General features: G+C 43.2%; 1 protein-coding gene across 1 annotated transcript in view; it reads right to left on the reverse strand.

Annotated features, from left to right (window-relative positions):
* Positions 1-25319, reverse strand: part of LOC147011684 (calpain-9-like) — a 74799-nt gene that overhangs the window by 31489 nt on the left and 17991 nt on the right. The window contains exons 7-11 of the mRNA XM_085857176.1: positions 20277-20362; positions 16691-16768; positions 15371-15531; positions 7339-7499; positions 6965-7173 (exon numbers count right to left, since the gene is read on the reverse strand). Coding sequence (XP_085713302.1) covers positions 6965-7173; positions 7339-7499; positions 15371-15531; positions 16691-16768; positions 20277-20362 — 695 coding nt within the window. The remainder of the gene's footprint in view (positions 1-6964; positions 7174-7338; positions 7500-15370; positions 15532-16690; positions 16769-20276; positions 20363-25319) is intronic.

Genomic DNA, 25319 nt, shown 5'->3' on the forward strand with positions numbered 1-25319 from the left:
ATATCCTGCACGATCCTCACATACTTCTCCACCACTCCCGACTTCCTCATACAATGCCACAACTCCTCTCTTGGCACCCTATCATAAGCTTTCTCTAAATCCACAAACACACAATGTAACTCTTTCTGGCCTTCCCTGTACTTCTCCATCAACATTCTCAAAGCAAACATCGCATCAGTGGTGCTCTTTCCTGGCATAAACCCATATTGCTGCTCACAGATCGTCACCTCTCCTCTCAACCGAGCTTCCACTATCTTTCCCACAACTTCATGGTGTGGCTTTACAACTTTAGCAGTCTGTAATTTCCGCAGCTCTGCACATCACCCTTATTCTTGAAAATCAGAATCAGTACACTTAATCTCCACTCCTCCGGCATCCTCTCACTTTCCAAGACTTTATTAAACAATCTGGTTAACAACCCCACTGCCATCTCTCCTAAGCATTTCCATGCCTCCACTGGTATTCCATCTGGGCCAACCGCCTTTCCACTTTTCATCTTCTTCATAGCAGTCCTCACTTCATCCTTACTGATCCACCCCACTTCCAGATTCACTATCTCCACCTCTTCCAACCTTCTCTCTCTCTCATTTCTTCATTCATCAGCTCCTCAAAGTACTCCATCCACCTTCTCAACACACTCTCCTCGCTCGTCAGCACATTCCCATTTGCGTCCTTTATCACCCGAACCTGCAGCACATCCTTCCCAGCTCGGTCCCTCTGTCTTGCCAATCGGTACAAATCCTTTTCCCCTTCTTTTGTATCCAACTTCCGATACAGCTCGTCATATGCCTTTTCCTTAGCCTTAGCCACCTCTCTTTTTGCTTTTCGACGCCACTCCTTGTACTCCTGCCGACTTTCTTCATCTCTCTGACTATCCCACTTCTTTTTAGCCAACCCCTTCTTCCTTATACTTTCCTGTACTTCCTCATTCCACCACCAAGTCTCCTTATCTTCCTTCCTCTGTCCAGATGTCACACCAAGTACCTTCCTAGCTATCTCCCTCACAACTTCTGCTGTCGTTGCCCAATCATCCCACCCATCTTTACCACCATCCAACGCCTGTCTCACCTCCTCCCTAAATTTCACGCAACAGTCTTCCTCCTTCAGCTTCCACCATCTGGTCCTTGGTTCAGCCCTCACTCTCTTCCTCAACCTCACCTCTAAAGTCATCCTACAGACCACCAATCGATGCTGTCGAGCTACACTCTCCCCTGCCACAACCTTACAGTCACTAATCTCTTTCAGGTTGCATCTCCTACTTAAGATGTAATCCACCTGTGTGCACTTTCCTCCACTCTTGTATGTCACCCTGTGTTCCTCCTTCTTCTTGAAATACGTGTTTACCACTGCCATTTCCATTCTTTTTGCAAACTCTACCACCATTTGCCCTTCCACATTTCTCTTGTTGAGACCGTACCTCCCCATCACCTCCTCATCCTCTTTATTCCCTTCCCCAACATGTCCATTGAAATCTGCTCCAATCACCACTCTTTCATCCTTGGATACACTCTCCACCACTTCATCTAACTCACTCCAGAAATCTTCTTTATATTCCATCTCACACCCCATATGTGGGGCATATGCACTGATGACATTCATCATCACCCCTTCAATTTCCAACTTCACACTCATCACTCGGTCAGACACCCTCCTCACCTCCAATACCCTCTTGACATGATCTTCCTTCAGGATTATCCCGACACCATTTCTCCTCCCATTCACACCATGGTAGAACAGTTTGAAACCACCTCCAATGCTCCTCGCCTTACTCCCCATCCACTTGGTCTCTTGTACACACAGTATGTCCACCTTTCTTCTCTCCATCATATCAGCCAACTCTCGCCCTTTGCCAGTCATCGTCCCAACATTCAGAGTTCCAACTCTCACCTCCACACTTCTACCCTTCCCCCTCTCCCACTGCCTCCGGACTCGCCTTCCCCATCTCCTTCTCCTCCTTCGCCCAGCAGTAGCACAATTTCCACTGGTACCCTGCTGACCACCGGTACCGGTGGCGGTCGTTGGTAACCCGGGCCTCGACCGATCCGGTATGGAAATTCGTTTTGTTGTCCGCATAATGATTTGGCATAGGTTTTTACGCCGGATGCCCTTCCTGACGCAACCCTGGTCGCCTCTTACGACACACAGGGATATGGTACACCTATTCTAACCGGGGCATACACCGGGCCCAGTACAACTGGTGCTCATTTCGCCGACCTCGGAAGGATGGCAGGCTGAGTCAACCCCCTGGTGTTTTCGACTTGGTTTATATATATTTATATATATATATATATATATATATATATATATAGATACATATATATATACATATATATATATATATATACACATTATATACATACACATTATATATATACACATTATATATATATATATATATATATATATATATATATATATATATATACATATACATACATATATTAATTCAGTGTCCCAACGGGGCTTGAACTCAGGACCTCTTGGGTCCCAAGCCACTGCCCTTACCACTGCGCCAACACCAGGCTAAAGGCTGAGTCAACCCCCTGGTGTATTAATTCAGTGCCCCAACGGGCCTTGAACTCAGAACCTTTCGGATCCCAAGCCGCTGCCCTAATCACTGCGCCAACACCAGGCTCATATATATATATATATATATATATATATATATATATATATATATATATATATATATATATATATATATATATATATATATATATATATATATATATCTCTCGCTCTCTCTCTCTCTTGCTCTCTCTCTCTCTCTCTCTCTCTCTCTCTCTCTCTCTCTCTCTCTCTCTCTCTCTCTCTCTCTCTCTCTCTCTCTCTCTCTCTCTCTCTCTGTCTCTCTCTCTCTCATGAAATCAGCACCCAGTTTTATTTTTATTTTATTTTTTTTAAACCCTAAAATTAACAATACCATATGATAATTAATGTAGCTCCTTGTACAAGTACTGACTCCACAGAAATTACCAGGAAATTCACCGAAGTTGTATTTGCTGATTAAACAGTGGTGTGCTTATTTCATGTCGGACGAGCAGGGGGTACCCAACGTTTCCCTGTGCTGTGCTATCCCTACTTGCTGTGCTATCCCTACTATCCCTACCTATTGGCATTTTGAAGAAATCATTTTTTTCTTTTTTTGTGGAGGCATAAAACACTTCCTTACATCCACTAAAGAATCGGGTTGAGGATCTTTTAACATTACCTTTAACATAGCTTAAAAAAAATTCAACTTTTTTTTAAAATTCAAAATGAAAAAATATATATTTCTGCCGAAAACACTCCCTGGCACTCACTGATGAACCTCTGTGAAAATTTGACGGAGGCCCGTTTGGCCTTCTCTGAGAAAAATGGTGGTGACTGACACACACACACACACACACACACACACACACACACACACACACACACACACACACACACACACACACACACACACACACACACACACACACACCTCATAAATTTAAACTGAAAGGTAGACTGAACAGGTATATTGGTAAGCTGAACACAGGGGAATCCCACAATAGGGTTATCTATTTATTACATATGCAAATATGGTAGCATTACTTCCACCCACCCCTTCTCCTGTATGCACCATGTCCGAATACACATACCTCCCTTGCCACCACTCCTCTCTCCACTCCCACCCACTACCCACAAAACCTCAACCAGTTTTTCAATGACATTTTATTTTTCAACAAATTTATCAAATGTATATTTCATGCGACGACAAACTTCAAAACATTAAAAAAAATAAACCCAGGGTCACATTTATTAAATAAAAGGCATTTTCATTCCCATTACCAAGGTTCAGGAAGCCATCATCGCATACCAACAACAGATATATAAACCTTCACAACATGTGGCCACTAGTCTGTTGAACACATGCCTTTCATATTGATGTCTTGTTTTATGGAGGGCCTAAATTTTTTTTTAGACTTCCCAGATTTCAAAAATTGACAAAAGAAACAAAACAGAGGGGGGAAATTGGGTTAAATTGTAATACAGTATCCATCCATCCATTAGGACCATACTCTGTGCAGAGCGTTGGTGCCGCCGAAGCAGTCTCCTTGGCAATTGGGAACAATCCTGGACGGGTCGCCACTCCGACACAGTATACCAGCATGCTGGCACTCATTTTGCCGACCTCGGAAGGATGACAGGCAGAGTCAACCCCACCTGGTGTTAATTCAACAGCTGAGCGGGATTTGAACTCAGGACCCTAGGATCCCAAGCCCACTACCCTAACCATTAAGCCAACACCAGGCATTAATACAGTATAACAATTGGGATTAACATATAAACTACCTTCTAAATTCCCCCTTCCACACTACATTCTGTGTGCATCATGACATCGACATATGAGCCCAAACAACTCCCCCTCCAAACATACACCCTCTATGTGTACATAATTAATAGAAAGTCTAATGTGGCACAACAGAATACATCTCAACCCATACATGTTAAAACTGATTTGTCAGGTGATGTAACCTTCCTAAAATTACCCAACCTCAACCCAATCTTAGTGTGTGCCATTGTGTGCCGTTATGTTTCTCATCCTTTCTTCCTTTTGTTCTGTTGCGTCCTGATCCGTCCTATGTCCGAGCTCTTCCACGAGCCTTGATGTTGGATACAAAAAAAGAAGAAAAGAAAGTGAAAGCTATATGTATGAATAACAGGGGAGAGAGTTGCACATAGATAAGGAAATCACATAACAATCTTGCATTATATGACACATATTATTCTCCAAAGAGGCCCATTTGGAAAGAGGGGAGTGGTATTTAAATTTCAAAAAAGGAAGAGCTATCTCTATCCATGTGTGTGTGTCTGTGTCTCTCTCTGTGTCCCTCTCTGTCTCTCTCTCACTCCCTCTCTCTCTCTCTCTCTCTCTCTCTCTCTCTCTCTCTCTCTCTCTCTCTCTCTCTCTCTGTGTCCCTCTCTGTCTCTCTCTCACTCCCTCTCCACCACCAACCACCCGAAGGGTCAAGAGTCACAAGGATTTTCAAAACTTCACATTAACACTTTCACTATGTCTCTCCGAAAGGACTGTCTGGAACCACCCCCCCCCATCTACTTTCTCAGCAATCCTCTCGAAAAGTCCTTTCATTCAAACTTTTGGGTCTCACTATCTCCTATGATCTTTCCTGAGAAAGCCACATTTTCAAGCTGGCTTCCAAAGCCAGTCGTAGACTGGGAATCCTCTGTCGTGCAAAGTCCTTCCTCGGCCCATCTGAGCTCCTGACCACATACAAAGTTTTCATCTGCAGCCTGATGGAGTACTGCTCTCCTCTCTGGGCTGGTGCTCCTGCCTCACCTTTCTCGGCTTCACGCTGTAGAAACCAAGACATTTAGGATCATTGGTATCTCCCACGGTGAGGCTGAGTCTTTGGGCCTCTCACTCTCTCACTGCAGGAAGGTCGGTGATCTTTCTGTCTTCTACCATCTCCTATCCGGTCTCGCCCCCCCCCCACCACCCTGCTCTGTCTGTGATATGTCCCCCCCCCATATTTCCAGAGGGTGCTCAAGGTCCGCCAGCAACACCCTTCTGGTAAAACTACCAAAATCACAAATCACTGCTCAGTGCTCACCTTCACTCTTTCATTCCTATTTTTCCCGCCTTTGGAAATAAACTCCCTCACTCTGTTCAATCCCATTCCTCCCTCCAGACCTTCAAAACAGCCGTTCACCACCACCTCTTATCATCCCCCATCCAAAACCACGATCTTTTCTACCCCCGTTTATCCACCCCAAACCCACCTTCAAATTCCCTGCTTTCCTTCCTGAAAGTCCTTGTTGTGCAAGGACCTGAAAGTCCCTGTAATGTCCATCTTGGAAACTACGTGTTCCCCACCCCATCCCTCTCCCTTCCACAGATCTCCTAATGTCTCTGTTCCCCACTGTTTTGTCCTTCCCTCTCCCACCCCTCATGTCTAATGCCCCCCTTGCTGTGCGTTGTGTTTTGGCTCTCACACGAGTCTCGACAAGGTATACAAAAAAACAACAAACAAACAAATAAACCAATGTCACCCGCAGGGTGACCCGTATCTTGACAAAAGGTGACCACGTGTGACTTCTTTAAGGTCACACTGAGGTGAACAGAGCTGCTATCCACCAGGAGCGACTCCTTGAGGAATATCTGCCTACGAGAGATTCCGATGAGAATCGTTCTGCAGAGCAACCATGAAAAATATGTGTTTGCCTCATAACGTCACCAAATGACGTCATAATGTCTCAAGCTTGACATATCTCGAAAGCACTCATCAAGGTGTTCAATTTGAGGTACTACACGATATGGTTCCTAAAACTTGAAAATTTGACCTTGGGGTCAAATATGTTTGACCTCAGGTGCTAACCATGAAGGTTAAGGCCAATCGCCACCAAAAATTAATCAGCTGAGAGCCAGACCATGAACTATATTCCCATGAATTTTGAAGACGATCAGATCAAAATTACTCAAAAAATAAGGGTTTCGTCGACTCCCCTGATTTGCGACAAAGTGACCTTGACCTTTGATCTTGACCTTCAAAATTTTATGCATTGAAAGGGACCTCTATAGGCCTCTGATATGCGAAGTTACAAAAATTTCCAATGATAACTGTGCTCTGCAGAATTTTTTATACGTGATTACAGACAAAAAAAAAATAAAAAAACATACAAGCTGACTAACATATCTTGCAAAAACTTCGTTTTGGCAAGATAACAAGTGTTGAACAGTGCTGTTTCTGTCTCGGAGGGACGAGGGATGAGGCAGGTTAATGACATTGGAGTAAGGATAGAGAAGGGAAGTAACATAGACAAGGCATGTGTCGGGGAACAAAGGGTTAAATTTGTCCCATTTTTTTGTGTACTTAATATGTAAATAGCCTTTACATCTTTACTTAAACCTCATATCCTAAAAACACCATCTCTGTCCCTGTCTGTCTGGTTCGTTTAACATTATGACCGTCATACGTACTGCGATTTGTTTGGCTTCTCACAGAATACCCTCAGCAGGAAGTCGGCCTCCTGGTGTGGTTCAAATGTCGATGGCACGATGATGTAATCTCCAGGCGGAAGGCGGAATCGATGCGAAATTTCTCGCATGTTCACAAAGCTTTCGGAGCGGGCACACGACTGGTTGTAGAGGAAAAACTCTTTTGGCATTGGGTCCTCCCCATGCGTGATCTGCGGGAAATACAAATACAGCCCAAGGAAAAGTAATCGTAAGTGGTAATGGAGATCATTAAAATGATGTGCAAGTGACAGCAAAGTACAGACAACAATGGCCTCCTTTGGTACAGAGGTTCAATGATGATATTCAACATGAGTGTCATGGAGACTTTTAAGGACCTGGTATATTCCATAGCCCAATGTAAGCAGATTGCGCTGCTGCTTCCGCATCTCCTTCTGCATGAGGGCCACGATGAATGAGCAGGTGGCATTTCGTTCGTCTGGGTCGTTGTCCTCCTCGAGCAAGCGCAGCCGGAATTGGGGGTTTGTCCAGAATGTTTCTGCCATTGGGTTTAAAGTTTATGGATTGAAGGTTCAAACTAAACAGCAACAACAAGATAACTACAATGGCACTCAGTAGATCGCATTCCTCCGCCTGGCTGAACAGTTTACGTTTTTCATTCCATCAATCGGTCGGATCGGCATCTGGACCTGAGCCAAAATCGAATCAGTCTTTTCACCCAACCAACTCATCCACACCTAGTTAGTGCCAATAAACAATGCTGGAATGCATGACAAATGCAACTTAAAAAACCCACCATCATGCATATATATATATATATATATATATATATATATATATATATATATATATATATATATATATATATATATATATATATATATATATATATATATATATATATATATATATATATATATATATATACACATATATATACACATATATACATATACATATATATATATGTGTATATATATATGTGTATATATATATATATATATATATATATATATATATATATATATATATATACACATATATATACACATATATACATATACATATATATATATGTGTATATATATATGTGTATATATATATATATATATATATATATATATATATATATATACGCATATATACACATATATCTCCTCCTCTTCTTTCGGCTACTCCCGTTAGGGGTTGCCACAGCGGATCATCCGTATGATCCGCATAGTGATTTGGCACATGTTTTACGCCGGATGCCCTTCCTGACGCAACCCTGGTCGCCTCTTACGACACAGGGATATGGTGCACCTATTTTAACCAGGGTATACACCGGCCCAGTACACTGGTACTCATTTCGCTGACCTCGGAAGGATGACAGGCTGAGTCAACCCCCTGGTGTATTAATTCAGTGGCCCAATGGGGCTTGAACTCAGGACCTTTTGGATCACAAGCCGCTGCCCTAAGCACTGCGCCAACACCAGGCTCTAATATATACATATATTCATACATATACATATATATATATATATATATATATATATATATATATATATATATATATATATATATATATATATATATATATATATACACACACATATATATATATATATATATATACACACACATATATATATGTATATGTATAGATATTGTTACGGTTGTGGAAATTCACAGAACACCATTCAGGCTTCCCAGAGATCAGTTATGTCAATAAGTGTGTGTTCAGACTAGATTTCCCCACCGATGTTTAAAGGGATTTATTCGTATTACCGGGCTGTGATCTTTGAGTCAGCCATTATTCTTTTGCTATCTTTATTTTGGAACAACCACTACTTCAACACCCACAACTGCCTTTCAACAACCACGCCATCCCCACCACAGCGCCAACCACAACCACCATCTCAACAACCACGCCATCCCCACCACAGCGCTGACCACACTGCAACAACAACATCTCAACAACTCCCGCCCCGATATCCATCAGAACGGGTAAACAGAAATGACGGTTGGAAAACAACAACTGCTCTCATTTCGAGCTCTCCTTCATTCCTTGCCTAAAAAATCCAACTATTACAGCGCTTCTTCTCTCCATGCTCTGAATTCGCCTTCATTGCATCCATCAAGAATTGTGTTAAATCGCATCTCTGACCTAAAACTTTTAAAAACCACAGTTTGCCATGGATGCTCGCTTTCCATCAACCATTCTTTTTTTCCAACTTCAGTGCCAACTCACCCCCCTCACCCCTCACTCTCACTCTCAAAGCAACCATCCCACTCTTCTCCCTCCAAGCCTCCCTCTCACCTCTTTAAAAAATTCCCCCCTCACCTTCCTCCCACCTTTCATCCCCCTCGCTCTTCCTTCTCTAAGTTGCCCCCCTCTCATCCACCAACCTGCCTCCCTCCACTGCCCTCTCACCTCCATCTCTTCACTCCAACTTCTCAAATCCTCAACTGCCATCTTCCTTGTCTCTTGTCCCCCTCTCTCACAGCACCACAGAGCCTTTTCTCCTCCTCATTCGGCCCCCTCCCCTCGCTATTCTGCAATACCCCACACTCCTTCAGCAACCCTCCTTACCTCCCCCTCGTCCCTCGTCCGACCCTCCCCCGCCCCTCCACCTCCTGCACCAAAAGCCTCCTCCCCTACCTCTTCATTAAAAGTGTGGACCTCAAATATCCGGGGCCTTCGCTCAAACCTTTCAGATCTTTCCATGCAGGTTGCCACTGACAAACCAGACATTATCTGCCTAACAGAAACTTTCCTCTCCCAAGACGTGTCTGACTCCCAAGTATCTCTCCCTGGTTACTCCCTCTTACGGTATGACAGACCTGAGCCTCGTCCTGGTGGAGGTGTTGCTCTCTTCATCAAAGACTCTATTCCTCACTCTCCCTGCACTGCTCTCACTCCCCCACACCCCCAGGAATACCTCTGGCTTCGGCTTCCCCTCCACTCCCACCTCATGTTTATATGTGTACTGTACCGTCCACCGAACAGTGATGACTCCATCTACACCTCACTCTCCGAAAACATGGACCATCTTCTATCTTCTCATCCAAACTCTCTCTTCCTCTTATGTGGCGACTTCAATTGTCATCACGCCAGTTGGCTAGGTGTGGGTACCTCTCTCACCTGCCATGGGACATCAGCAAAAGCTTTCTGTGACTCATTGGGACTGACTCAATCGGTCAACTTCCCGACCCGGATCTCAACCAATGGTACTCCATCTCTTCTGGATCTGATTTTGACAAATTTCCCTGACAATATCTGCTGCTCTTCCTTCGCTCCAATTGGTTCTTCTGACCACGTCCTTATTAAAGTGGACATCTCTCTGGCTGTTATCAGAGAACCACCTCACCGCCGTCGAGTCTGGCATTTCACTCAAGCCGACTGGCAGGGTCTCCGAGCAGCCATCAAACTTACAGACTGGTCTCCTATCACTACTTTCTCAAACATCAACTCATCCTGGGAATTCTTTCAAAGAAACTTGCTCTCCCTCATGCACAGATTTATCCCCTCTCGTGTTCAGTTGTCTTACCCTTCCTCCCGCCCTTGGTTTACTGAAGCTTGTGGCGAGGCAGTTGTCCTGAAACAACTTGCCTTTGCCTCATGGAAAGGAAACCCAACTGAGGGCAATCTCAGTTCTTTCCACAAAGCTCGGAACAAGTGTGTATCTACCCTCAGGAGAGCCAGAAAACAACATCTTTCTCATCTCAAGTCTGAACTCTCAAACCTCTCTCCCTCCTCAAAATCCTGGTGGCGTTTAATCAAATCTGTTTCTGGTGTATGTTCCCCCTCCATCCCCTCCCTTACCTCAAATGGCCGCACTGCTGATACCGCACGTGATAAAGCTGAATGTCTAAACTCGGTGTTTGCAGCTAAATCTTGTGTCCCAAACCCATCACTATCTCTACCCACTTTACCCAGTCGCACCCAACTGTCCCTGGACTCTGTATCCTTTTCTCCTGACAAGGTGGAGAGCTTGCTTTCAAACCTCAAGTCAGATTCTGCAACCGGTCCAGACGGCATCAGCCCACGTGTCCTCAAAGCCTGCTCTTCTGCTCTTGCTCACCCTCTCTCTGTTCTAATCACCCTCTCATTTTCCCAAGGTCATCTGCCATCTGCTTGGAAATCTGCTAACATCACTGCCCTGCATAAAAAGGTGCAAAAACAGATCCCTGTAACTATAGACCAATCAGCCTTCTCCCAATCATCAGCAAGGTTATGGAATCCATCATCGCCTCAGATATGAAATCCTTCCTCTTCTCCAATGGCTTGATTTCCAATCATCAATTTGGTTTCAGACCAGGTCACTCTACCCTAGATATGCTGCTACTGCTCTCCCATCAATGGATGGAGGTCCTCAATGCCAGACAGGAAATCCGAGCCGTATCCCTGGACATATCACGTGCTTTTGACACAGTCTGGCACCCTGCCCTACTCACCAAACTCTCTTCCCATGGTATTCAAGGCCATCTCCACTCATGGCTCGCAGACTTCCTCTCCTGTCGCAGTCAACGTGTGGCCCTAAATGGAGTTCTTTCATCCCCTCTTCCTGTGCAGGCTGGAGTTCCTCAAGGTAGCGTTCTGGGCCCTGTTCTTTTTCTGGTTTTCATCAATGATCTCTCGGACTCTCTGGAAAATCCTCTATTTCTCTTTGCCGATGACTCCACCCTCTGCCGTACCATCTGTCATCCCTCAGCCCGGCAAGCAGCAGCTTCTTCACTCACTGCAGATCTGGATAAAATCACAAACTGGTCCAACACGTGGAACATGTCTTTCAATCCAGACAAATCTCACACTCTCACTATGTCTCTTCGAAAGGACCGTTTACAAAACCCCCCTATCCACTTTCTCAACAATCCTCTGGAAGAAGTCTTTTCTTTCAAGCTTCTGGGTCTCACTATCTGCCATGACCTTTCCTGGGAAAGTCACATTTCCAACCTTGCCGCAAAAGCCAGTCGCCGACTGGGAATCCTCCGTCGTGCAAAGTCCTTCCTCGGCCCTCTTGAGCTCCTGACCACTTACAAAGCTTTTGTCCGTAGCCTGATGGAGTACTGCTCTCCCCTCTGGGCTGGTGCTCCTGCCTCCCACCTTTCTCGGATTCACGCTGTCGAAACCAGGGCTTTTAAGATCATTGGCATCTCCCGCAATGAAGCTGAGTCTTTGGGCCTCTCACTCAATCACCGCAGGTTGGTCGGTGGTCTTTCTGTCTTCTACCGACTCCTCTCCAGCCTTGCCCCCCCTGCTCTCTCTGCGATTTGTCCCCACCACATTTCCACAGGGCGCTCAAGGTCCGCCAACAACCCCCTTCTGGTAAAACTACCAAAATCACGAATCACTGCTCATCTTCACTCTTTCATTCCTCTTTTTTCCCGCCTTTGGAATAAACTTCCTCACTCTATTCTTTCCCATTCTTCCCTTCAGGCTTTCAAAACAGCTGTTCACCACCACCTCTTATCTTCCCCCATCCAAATCCTCGATCTTTTCTACCCCCGATAATCCACCCAAGCCCACTTCCTTCAATTCTCCTGCTTTCCTTCCTGAAAGTCCCTTTAATGTCCATCTTCCCCTCGCCATGTTCCCCGTCCCATCCCCATCCCTCTCCCTTCCACAGTTCACCTGTGTCTGTTCCCCAATGTTTTGTCCCTTCCACTCCCGCCCCTCTTGTCTCATGCCTCCTTGCTGTGAGTTGTGTGTTAGCTCTCATACGAGCCTCGACCAAGGTATACAAAAAAAAAAATAAAATAAAATAAAAAAAAAACTGACCCCAGCCGAACTCTGTTGGAATTTTCGCTCAGAAGGGCGAAAGAAACATAATGTCCGTGATCAGGCCAAAAGAGCAGGCCAAGAGCCAAGCCGAACCCCCCTGGAATGCCCCCCCACCCCCGCGCGCCGCGAAGGGAGGGGCGAGGCGCCGGGGTGATAAAAGGCAGGGCTGAAAACGCCAAGGGGTCGGTCGGGGTCGGACGGTCGGTTGGTCTGGGTTCGCCGTGGAGTTGAGTGGAAGTCTGGGAGCGGAGTCGAGCTGCAATCGTCTGCAGTCGGGGATTTGCAGTCTGGGAGTGCACCGGAGTCTGTCAGCGAGGGGAAAGAGAGTCCCTCTGCTTGGTCTCTCTCCTTGGTCGACGGAGGCGCCAGTGGAGCCGGAGAGGAGTCGCCAGCCGGATCGCCGTTGAAGGCATGGGTGGAGTCAAGAGGAGTGCGGGCAGGGCCACCGAGGGTCGCTGAACCAAGGCCTGGCGAGTCACCACGAGGTTGAAAGGTAGCCTGCACGGTCTCTCGGAGCCCTTGCGGTCTCCACAGCTCCGTGAACTATGAAAGGCCCATGAGGTCCAGTTCTTGCCCTTTTCTTTCCTGGGGTTTTTCTTTGTATGAACGTTGTGGCGCCATGTCCTTCAGTAGAATTGTAATAAGTGTACATAATTAATAAAACGGTTGTAGTTCTTTGTCTTGCTTGTTCCTGCATTGCTTTACTGACTGCATGATTGCATACGTGTATGACTGCTTACGTGTATATAAATAAATGTCCTTGTGTGAATGTTCACCTGTTCGTTGCGTCCTTTCCCTCAATTGAGTTGCCGTATTGCGTTCGGGATATTAACTGGCTTTTAAATAGCCGACAAAGTAATCGGATCCGGCGGGGCTTGGCGATATACACCGCTCGGCAAATCGCGAACGGAGCGAGCTGCTAAAGCGGCTCGTTTCCAAGCAGGTCCCGTTGAGGTGTAAATCCCCGGCATTTCTGTCCGTGCGCATACTTGGGTAAATCGAGAATTCGGCGATCGGACCATGTCGTGCGTGGACAGAATAGTTGGCTGATTTACGGTGTGATTTAGAACACACCCGTAGCTGGATTTCGGCGTTGATCCGAAAGCTGCGACTGGGTTTACCACGTCCGGTGGGCGCGTGCGGCCGTGAATTCGCTAAAAGTGGTCACCCGCACGGCGGAAAACTACAACTATATATATATACATATATATATATATATATATATATATATATATATATATATATATATATATATATATATATATATATATATATATATATATATATATATATACATATATATATATATATATATATATATATATATATATATAGTTTTTGGCCCTATCTCCCAATGGTGAAGAATCACTTTAAAATTCGCAGATCGGTATCCGGATCTTCACCAAAATATAATCAATCCGTCTGTCACACACCCAACCTGTCCGCCAAGTTTTGTCCGAATCTGTCTATAATTTTTGAGATATCCAGCTCACAGAGACAGACAGACAGTGGTGAAAACATAACCTACGTCCACCTTTGACAAATGTAAATAAAAAAATTTTTGAATGATAAATTTGAATAACTCAAGAGCAGTGAGCTTATAATATGCGAGGAACGTGAAATAACATGAGCTATTTCGTGGGATCTGACGTGCAGGCTGTAACATGATGGTGGTCATTAAAGCTACATGAAACAAACATGTTAATTGGGAGATAACGTGGTTGGTGGTTAAAAATAAAAAGTCTAATGGTGGATACTGTCCAAAAAAAAATGTACACTATATGCAACATTCCTGCTACGTGTGACATTCAAAACTGTGACAGTTTTGGAATACAATAAACACACTGCAGCTACTTGACAGGACGTGGGTTAGTGATAATCCGAAGATATCACGGGAAAGGTATCATAATCACAAAATCAAAAATGCAATAACACCAGTAGGAAGTCAAAATAATAATAATAACAATAATAAACCATTCCTTTCACGCCATAAAGGCACATAAAGTTGCCGAGGTTGTTTCATTGGCAAGGAGTACAGTCCTGGATGGGTCGCTACTCTGACGCAGGTTACCCCGAATGGTTATTACCCCAGCACACTGGTACTCATTTCACCGACTTCGGAAGGATGACAGGCTGAGTCAACCCCACCTGGTGTTAATTCAACAGTCGACAGGGGCTCGAACTCAGGACCGTAATGTCCCAAGCCAGCCACCTTAACCGTTAAGCCAGCACCTGGCTTAGCAATAGCCAGTACAGGATATTTATTCACACATTCAGCACCAAGCTGCTGATTTGCATCATGTCTGAAGATGCGGCTGGGCTGCCGAGACAATTCCACCCCATGTAAACAAAGGCAGGAACTTAGAATTTGGACAGAGTACTGGCAAACAATAGCTTGCTCTTTTCAAAGGTTGCCCTGGCATTTTCATCAGACTGAACAGCCGGCTTAAGGTCCTCTTTGAAGGATAGTGTGGTGTTTCACCTGTATGTATGTGTGGTAAAACAGTTCATTTGAAAGCAATTTATGTAACTGAAGAAGAGTTGCAAATGTATTTTAAGTAACATTGGTTGTTTTGGGAACAGTGGTTGAGAAAGCCATATTTTATGATTTCATGGTACATATGCACGCACAACACAGAAAGAACCTCCATAGTTGCGGCAACCTCCAGCGGTACAGCCCCTGAGCCATCGACCCTCGTGCTTGGTAACTGTCCAATATCGAGAGTCACCCTCACGATACACATCCGGCGTCAGGTTGCAGATTTCCACCCGTGAGTAATGACGCAGGAAGTCATTCATTGACATCCTGAAGGCAACAGTCAGGGCGATCATTGCATGCAATTTTGTGGGAGTTCAAGAAACGTGAAAAGTCAAGCGGGCATGACATTCTCAAAACTAGAATGGGCACTCGGTAGAGCGCATACCTTCGCCTCCGCTACTTTTTTGTTCTTGGCATGAGAGTGGGGGGGAACAGAACAGTGAACATTTTGGTGTTGGTTTCATGCAAATCGGTTTTGATTTGACCGTGTTATGACAAAAACCGCATATTTTGAAAGGTCGTGACCCCACTGACCTTTGACCCCCAACCGCTAACAAGGGTAATGACGTAATTGTCATGTCGCCCATCACAAGATTGGGCAATGAATTCTGAACATTTTGGCATCGGTTGCATGCCAATTAGATCAAAATTGACCACGCTATGGTAAAAATACGAATTTGACCTTTCCGTGACCTTGACCTTGACCTTTGACCCAATCGCTCCCAAAATCTAATCAAATGTTCCTTGGATAATAACCCATCATGCCACCAAATTTCAAGCGATTTGGTTTAATACTTTCTGAGTTATGCGAATAACAAACACACACACACGCACATATATTCACAAATAAATAAATAAATAAATACACAGCGACCAATACATAACCTTTCGCAGAATGCGAAGGTAAAAAAGATTTCCATGCTTTTCAACAAAAGGGAAAAAGATTCTCAACAATATGCTTCAGCCAACTACTATAAATAAAATACAAATTCCCTTGCAAGGAATTTCAACACAGGAGGAGGTCATTGGGTCCATAAAGTCTGCCTAATGGTTGCCAACCTATGATTGTTTGTCTGTACTCAATTGTTTTTAAACTCTGAGCATCAAGGAAAGAAGCAACATAAACCATTGTTAAAGTCTTTGGTATGACTCGGCTGAGGTTTGAACCACCAACCTCCCAGACTCAGAATGGGGGCTCGAACCGTTACATCACCGAGTGGTTAATGCAGAAGTATAAATATATAAATGGCCCCGATTCTTGGAATGGCATTACAGTAACCTATCAAACTCTAAGGTTTATGCTCCTTTCTACTTTGGGATTAAATGTTGAACCATGTGAGGCTAGTTTCTTCTACTTCCTGAAAAAATTATAACTATGAAACTTAGAGATTTTGAGCACAAAGAATATTAAAAAAATTTTTTTTACCAGAATTCTCCATCCTCGGCCATCACCTGGTGTAGACGTTCCCGCTCATTGGCACCCAGGCTTCGCCACTCTGATGAGCTGATGGAACCGCAAGATGTAGAGTTTCATGACATCACAATAAGTGCAGGAAAAAGGCACAAAAATATAAAAAGGTGATGTGGATAAGATATCATTCATTATATTAAGGGTGTCTGAGAAACAATGGTGCAAAAATTATTTTTCACAATTTGGATACCAAGTACAGAGAAACAAAGTCCAACATGTTATCCAATCAGCAACACTAAGTTTAATACATTTCAACATAACGACTATATCATTTTCCATTACGATAAGGAACTTCATCATGGCATTTTTACCTCCACCACCGAAGGTGGATGGAGGTTATATTATGTTTTCACCCTTGTCTGTCTGTCTATCTGTCTGTCTGTCTATCTGTCTGTCACTTGCGAAAATCGAAAATTTTTCAAGTATATTGGTTAGTCGATTTTTGGTATTCTGTCTGTTTGTCTGTTTGTCAATCATCTACAGGTCACAATTTCAAACCGATCTTCACGAAAGTGTAACACATAGTAGAGTTTGTCATAAGCAAGAAGCCTATTGTTTTTGAGGTCAAAAAGTCAAAAGGTCAACATAGGCCAAAGGTAAACAGATTTGGCGAATTTCTAAAATCCTCAATTTTCATCCGATTAACTTGAAATTTGAACGGGGTTTGCATATTATGTAACTGAATTAAACCACCCATTATTTTTGAGGTCAACATCGACAAAAATGTCAACATAGGCCAAAGGTCAACAACTAAAGTGGTATTTCTAAAATCCTCAATTTTTATCTGATCGACTTGAAATTTGAAGAGGATTTGCATATCAGATTACTGAATTCAACCACAAATTATTTTGAGGTCAACATAGACCGAATTTCGAAAATTGTCAATTATTTTTCGATTCACTTGAAATTTGAAGAGTTGTAGCATATTTGGTCATTTAATTCAACCACCAATTATTTTTTTTAATTTGTTTTATGGATTTTGCAAGTATCGTGCTCAGCATGACGTCTTCTTCTTGTTTGCTTGTTTGATACTTACAAAATCGAAGATTTTGCAAGTATATTGGTCAGCGGATTTTGTACTTCTGTCTGTCTGTCAATCGCCTACAGGTCACAATTCTAAACCGATTGTCATGAATCTTTACCAAGTTGAAGAGATAGTCTAAACTGAGAAGCCTATTGATTTTGAAGTCAGAGGTCAAAGGTCATTTTGAGGTCAAATTTCTAAAATAGTCATTTTTCATTCGATTGACTTGAAAGTTGAACAGGATTTGCAATGTCTATCACTGAATTGGAAAAGCAACTATTTTTGAAGGCAAAAGGTCAAAGGTTAACTCAAGCTCAAACTTCTAAAATCATCAATTTCAATCTGAAAAATAATCAATTTTCATCCGCTTGACCTGAGCTTTGATTAAGATTGTCAATTTTAATCTTAATGAAATGGACAATATGATGTATCCATGGCAACCTTTGAAGAGGGGGGTGGATTTCACAAGTATCATGCACTGCACTACGTTTTTTTCTTGTTTGTTTCTTTGTGAACAAAATATATCAAAAAGTTGTGGACAGATTCAGACGAAATTTTGCGGAGAGCTTGGGTATGTGACAAGGATGAAATGGCTGATCATGATGTTGATCCTGCTCACCGGAGCCTCGTGAGTGGAGGAGGCCAATGAGCCGACCACATGCCTCGTGGTTGCAGCAGGTTGATCAGCATCTCAAGGAGATGGGGATGGGTCAGACATCTGCCTGGGGGTGGCCAGACTGAGGCCCCTGGAGTACCGGCGGAAAGTGGACGCAGCGATGCACTGCTCTGGCACATGCTCCCATACCTGACCTGACCTTGCCATAAACTTCACTCAAGGTCTAGGTTATCTTTTATTGGTGGGAGATTTTGGTCATCTATTAGCTAATTGAACTGTTGTACATCACATCAAGTAACAAATTGTTTTTTTTGGAATTAGCAATGTCATCTATGCTGTGCACTGATATTTGATCCACATTGATGGACAAATCTCACTAAAGTAAGCTTTTCCCACAAGCACTGCAAGAAAAATTTGAATATAACAAAAATGGAGGGATGTATTAAAAAAATTGATCATTTTTCATGATTGTGTTTGATATTAAATTTATGAACATATATTTTTGCATGAATGTTTTCCAGACACCCTATTGAATGATGGTGTCATTGAAAGCACAAACCGTCCTTGCTTCTGCATTGTTACCTCCACCACTGAAGGAGGGCAGAGTTATGTTTTCATCCCATTCTGTTTGTTTGTCTGTCTGTTTGTTTGTCTGGTTTTGAGCATGATATCTCAAAAAGTTATGGACGGATTTGGACGAAACTAGGTGGGTAGGTTGGGTGTGTGATAAGGATCACTTGATTAGATTTTGGTGAAGATCCGGATTTGGATCCAGACACTAGAATATTTAAAGTAAATCTTCACCATTCAGAGATGACGCCAAAATGATATATAAGCATGATAATTTCAAAACGTTGTGGACGAGTTATGACAAAACTAGGTGGATGAGTTGGTTAGGTGACAAGACTGATTCGATTTTGGTTCAGGTCTGGATGCAGATCCGACCTGTGAGTGGGGTACAAAACGTAAACTGTTCAGCCTGGTGGAGGAAAGTGCTCTACCAAGTGCCCTTTCTAATTGAGACTGCATTTGATTCTTGACAGAATAAGATTTACCTACAAACTGTAATCCTGGTGAGCTGGCAGCACTGGTTGTGGTGGAAGTTAAGAATCACATGGTGTCTTTCATGAGGAGTAGGGAAGTTATTTTATTAATTCGAAAGTCCTGCCACCATTAATCGAATGTCAGACCTGGCTAACTGGTTTCTGAAAGAAATGGGCTGAAAACCTTTCCATGCTGACCCCATAAGTAGATGGGAATAATTGGGGCCTATAAAGTAGTGGAGTAGTAGTAGTAGTAGTAGTAGTAGTAGTAGTAGTAGTAGTAGTAGTAGTAGTAGTAGTAGTAGTAACTCTTATCATCGTGGTACCATGGTGAAATTCTAAAGTCCTGTCTCCGTATTCTTTGGCCAAATTTTGCTGACGTACTTACATGCTTCAAAAAGAGACTCCAGATTGGTTAACAAGGGCATCAAGCAGCACTAACCTCCACACTATGAATAGTACAATGAAAAATGTAATGCTATTTATAGTCAAGACGGATACAGAATTACTTAAAAGGAGGAAAGTAACATGCACGCACACATACACACATTTAATTACATGCGAGAACATTTGCGTGTGCAACATATCTTGATTCACTACAACTGTTCAACAAAGGCAAGCATAATCTGTGTTGTCACATGACAGTGCTCCAGGATGATTATTTTTGATGAGCAAGCAACAGCAGTGCAGTTCTTGACAATCAAAGCAAAACTGAAGAGACATATCTCAATTAAACAAAAATGTTTGCAAGATAGATAAATAACACAGCGAAACCTTGTATTTTCAGGGTAACAACTGTTAACTGTGATAACTGGTTGTCAAAAGTGGAAGATTGGTGCGAAACATAATCAGACTCACCGGTCGCTCCAAGGTCCATTCCACTCTACCTCCCCCCAAGGGTTCCTTATTCGGACCAGCTGCAACTTCTGCCCTCGAAGGTCCACCTGAAGGCACATCAACCGTCATTGATGGAATGATTTCACTTATTTATTAGCTTCAAGAGTAATTAAAGTACAGCAGTAATAATGAAATTGTAATGATACCATTCATCCCTCATTAAATGTTCACCATGGTACGATACCTCATTATCACCAATACAAACATGCAATCAGGCAGGAGCCAGATGTAAAGTGTGACATCATGCAAGCCTTGCCACCTTTTTGGGGTTTATTTCCATCTAACGCCTCCGTTTTAGCTAAATTAAGGTTGGTTTGTTAGTGTTTCTATCAGAACCTCTGGCTCATGAAGCAGAGAACCCAAGTAAAAATCCCATATAACAGATTTGCTAATCCATTGTCTAATCATCATCATCATCATTTACATTTCCACATTTCAAACAGTTTGAGTCAAATAACAGTATAAATATAAAGTACAGTACAGCATAATAAAAAAAGTAGATTGGAAACAAATACACAGGGTCCAGGCAATTACAAAGATTATTTTGTACATTATCATCAAATCAAGTTCAAATATAATGCATGGGTTACATAAATGCACTGACGAGCACCTCCCACACTTTCCTCTAACACCACACTGCACCATATGCTGCATTACATTCGCACCTCTCACTCCCACACCATAGACACCTTCAGTTTTCTTCCCTTCTCCTCCTTCCTAAGCGATTTGGTAGCGCCGGTCTGCCGGCCACACCAGGTACCATAAGGTCACTACTCAACTGCCTCTCCTCTTTCTGGGCTCTCTTTAATTTCCCCCAGGTGTGTGTGTGTGTGTGTGTGTGTGTGTAATTTAAAATTGTATTACTTATTCAGGGTAAATCTGCACTGTGTCTTTCTTTTGTGAATGTTACATTTCTTTTGTCACACCCACAAATTCCTTGCTTTCCCCTGCTGTACATCTTGTGAATAAACCCATACTGTGTCACATAACTTTCCTCGCTTTGTTAAAATTAATTTGCTTCGTTATAAATGTACCCAGCTCGTTTTTGTCTTTTCATCCATTGGTCCAGCATGGTCCGCACAGTAGCATAGCCGGGAAGTTATACCCCAGAAGTCTGCTTATTAGCCGGTGCGTACATGGCAGCTCTGCTCGGCTGCACCTGATACGGTAAGTAACGCAAGTACACATCGAAGACGCGATTCCCCGACAAGGCGACTGCGTGTCCCCAGTTAAACGGTCGTCAGATGGAGGACACTGGGAATGTGGTCAAATTATTGGCGTTCGCGGTTGATTAGCGACCCACCGCGACACAAACTTATTCATGTGCGACGGCCTCGATTCCCGGTGAGCCCGGGGGAGAAAGCAGGGATATCTCCTCCCTCATAGTACCCCCACGACCCTCGGGCCGCAACAATACTTATTCAACAATGAGAGTTTTAACTTGCATTTTTTGAAAAGGTTGTTCTTGTGAATGGAATGTGAAACTTATTCAATATTCTTGGAGGATATTTATTAAGTTCACGGGGTTTTTTTTTTTTGCAAATAAATGTGAAAGTGCATTCGGTAAACAATTTCTCTCTAAGTGATACATATACAGTCGGATCCAAGGTTATATAAATGCAGTTCCTTTATCTCAAGAATTTTGTTTTCATAAAATAAAAGATTAGTATGTGCCCCATAACCTCTATTGTAGACAATTCTCATGACTTTTTTTTCTTTCCAATAATAAGATGTTATTCATAAACAATTAGGAGGAATTCCCCCAGGCAATTAAACCACAATTTAACTAAGACAAAATAAGAGTGGAATATAATATTAGAAGTAAGGATTTGGGAAAGAAATTCTTTAATGTATTGATGATACCAACATTACTTGATACTCTTTCACACAACTCATTTACATGTGTTCTCCATGACAAGTGGCCATCAATGAACATGCCAAGGAATTAATTTTGTGCATTCTCCCTTCCGCAATCTTTGTTCATTTATGCTAATAGGTTAGGAGAGCACAGAGAGCGTATTGCTAAGAAGCATGAAATTTGTTTTATCCAGATTCAATAAAAGTCTATTTGCCCTTATCCAATCTGATACATGGCATAGCTCAAGGTTTATAGTCTTGCTTCGAAGCTAGGGATCAGAATGAGAGAAAAATAGATTAAAATCATCAGCAAACTATAAAAGACAAAACTTTGGATGATCAGTAAGAATCATTAATGTAAATTATAAATTGTAGCGGTCCTAAAATTGAACCCTGTAATACTCCACGCGAAACTACTTTTAAACTAGATTGACAATTATTGAGAGCAACAAATTCTTTCATATTTGTTAAGTAATTTCTGAGCCATTCCAAGGCTTTCTCCCAAATTCCGTAATATCATAATTTTTGCAAAATAATTTCATGACCTATTGTATCAAAGGCCTTGGAGAAGTCCAGGAAGATGCCGATTGTGTGTGAATTATTGTTGATGGCATTTGCTATCTTTAAAATAAATGTGTATAAAGCATGTGTTGTCTTACGTTTCTCCTGGAAACCAAATTGCATTTCACGTACAATATCAGATTCGTCTCGGAATTTAATTAGTCGTGTACATAATTGTTTTAAGTATCTTAGAAAATTTGGTCAGAAGGGATATTGGGCAATAATTAGAAAGCTCATAAGGGTCACCCTTTTTGAAAATGGAGACGACTTCAGCCTTTTTCATCTTATCTGGTACGACTCCAGAAAAATGTGATAGATTGAAGACGTGTGTTAATGGAACAGATACGTCAGGGAGAATGTTTTTAACAAGGAAATTGTGAATACCATCATAACCTACACTTTTGCGATTTTTAAATTATTCCGGATTCGGACGAAACTTGGTGGATAGCTTAGGTGTGTTATAAGGACCAATTGGTTCGGTTTTGGTGAAGATCTGAATCCGAATCCGGACAAAATAATTATTCAATTAATCAAGTGATTCTTCACCATTGAGAGATGGTGCCAAAAGCGATATATAGTATGATATTTCAAAAAGTTGTGGCTGGATTACAACAAAACGAGGTAGATGAGTTGGGTAGGTAATAAGAACAAGCTGATTAAATTTTAGTTCAGGTCCGAATCCAGATCCGGCCTATCAGTGGGATACAAATCCTAACCTAATCAGCATGGCGGTGGTATGCGCTCCGAGTGTCCTTCAAGTGTTTCTTGTTGGTTTCAACACATTTCCTAATTTCAGATGAAGGCTTGTAGAAAGATAACCAATTACCCTTTGGGCACAGGACATTTTAGTCTGTTTCTTTAACATAATGTTCTAAAGCTCACAAATGATTTTGTACACTTGTCATAAAAAGGATTAGAACCTTTGGAAACATAAGTGCACTTTTACATTTTAAAAAACAACAGTAGACAATGAATAAATCAATATAGAGTTGTGGGCCGGGAGTCGGTGGCGATAAACGACCACTAGGTGGAGCAGTAGAGTCGTCTCCCACCGAACACCCGGAATTTCTAGGTCGTCACCCCGGATAACTCCGGAGCCGATGGGTCACTTAAAGGACTGTGGTCGCCAATATTTTGACGGCGTGAGGAAGGGTCCACTTGTCGATTCCAATTTACCTAAGTACTCACGCCGTCTTGCTACGGGGGAAACCACACCGTCGGCCGACTCTGTCCGGACCGAGTCACAGGTACCGACTCGTATCCGGCGTAACCGAGTGGAGTTACCAGAGCCGCGCCAGTCCCAATGACAACTCACCGGCCCAAACGGCCTCACTAATTCTCAAGTCCGAACCATGCTGGGTCAATCAAAGAAAGGACAGAAACAAACTGGAACATTTAACAGGGGTTTATTTATAACAATAATCGGGGAGGGGAGACAGAGCAGAGTTATCACGAATAAAAGGCAGGCAATGTACAATGCACTTAACAAGTCTACTTATCAGACTGGCGCCACACACACACACATGCACACGCGCGCGCGCACGCACGCACGCACGCACACACACACACACACACACACACACACACACACACACACACGAACTGGACCCCATCTGGTCTTTATTTCGGCCTTTCAGCACGGAGGGAAGGCGAGCTGAGGGCAGGGGCTTATTCGGGTACCTCCCCGCCTCGTGCGGTTCCACCAGACCCGCACTTGTGGAGCTCGGAGTCCGTGACGGGAACGGGGATCCTAGCTCCAGCGCTCCAACGCAAACCACTATGGTGGGACTCAAACCCACGACCCAGACCAAGCCGCACTCGCCACCAAGACCGCAGACCGCAATCACCACGATTCTGCAGAACGCACTCTTGTCTCTCCAACACTGGTCCAGATAACCATTCTACCCTTCTTAGGTGGGAGGCATCTCTTCTTCTCCCACTCGCCTCCTGATTGGACGAGGGGTTGTCGGACGACTCGTGGTCACCTCCCGATTGGCTGGGGCGTGCATGTCATGCTCGCCCTTCGCTCATTGGCTGGAGGAAACGGTCCATGTCCTTGCTTGGGACGGAGCCTCGATCCGAAACGACGGAGGCTCCGCCCACGCCCTCAGCCAAAAACACGTGGGCAATGGTGACTGGGTCAGTGAGGGATGGTGGCATTGTTGTTGCCATTGTAGTAGTAGTAGTTGTTGTTGTAGTTGTTGTCGTAAAAACCTAACGAAAAAATAACTCGTAGCACACACACGAAATTCCCATTAGAGATAAGGAGGGATTCTAACTGTACACATACTTATCGAAATAACTGAGCTATGGGGACCGCTGTCTGTCTGTGTGCAATGGCTTCCAGATTCATAACAATAGTACATGGAATTTGAACTAGGGATCCCAGCATGAATTGGGTACCGAGATGAGAATGTCAAACAGGCCAAGCCTAAAGTCAAATAATTTATGGGAGAGTTTGAAACTCAAGAAGTAACAACAGACCTCCTACCAAAAGTGATGTCTGAATGAACCAACTATAAACCTTTCTTATGCCCATGTCCTTCAAAGGCCTAAGGGATAAACAAAATAAGTGGCAGCACTGAC

Source organism: Eptatretus burgeri, chromosome 15, assembly GCF_056783735.1.
Source record: "Eptatretus burgeri isolate ZD-2024b chromosome 15, Ebu_testis_v1, whole genome shotgun sequence".
In the NCBI taxonomy this organism is placed as follows: domain Eukaryota; kingdom Metazoa; phylum Chordata; class Myxini; order Myxiniformes; family Myxinidae; genus Eptatretus; species Eptatretus burgeri.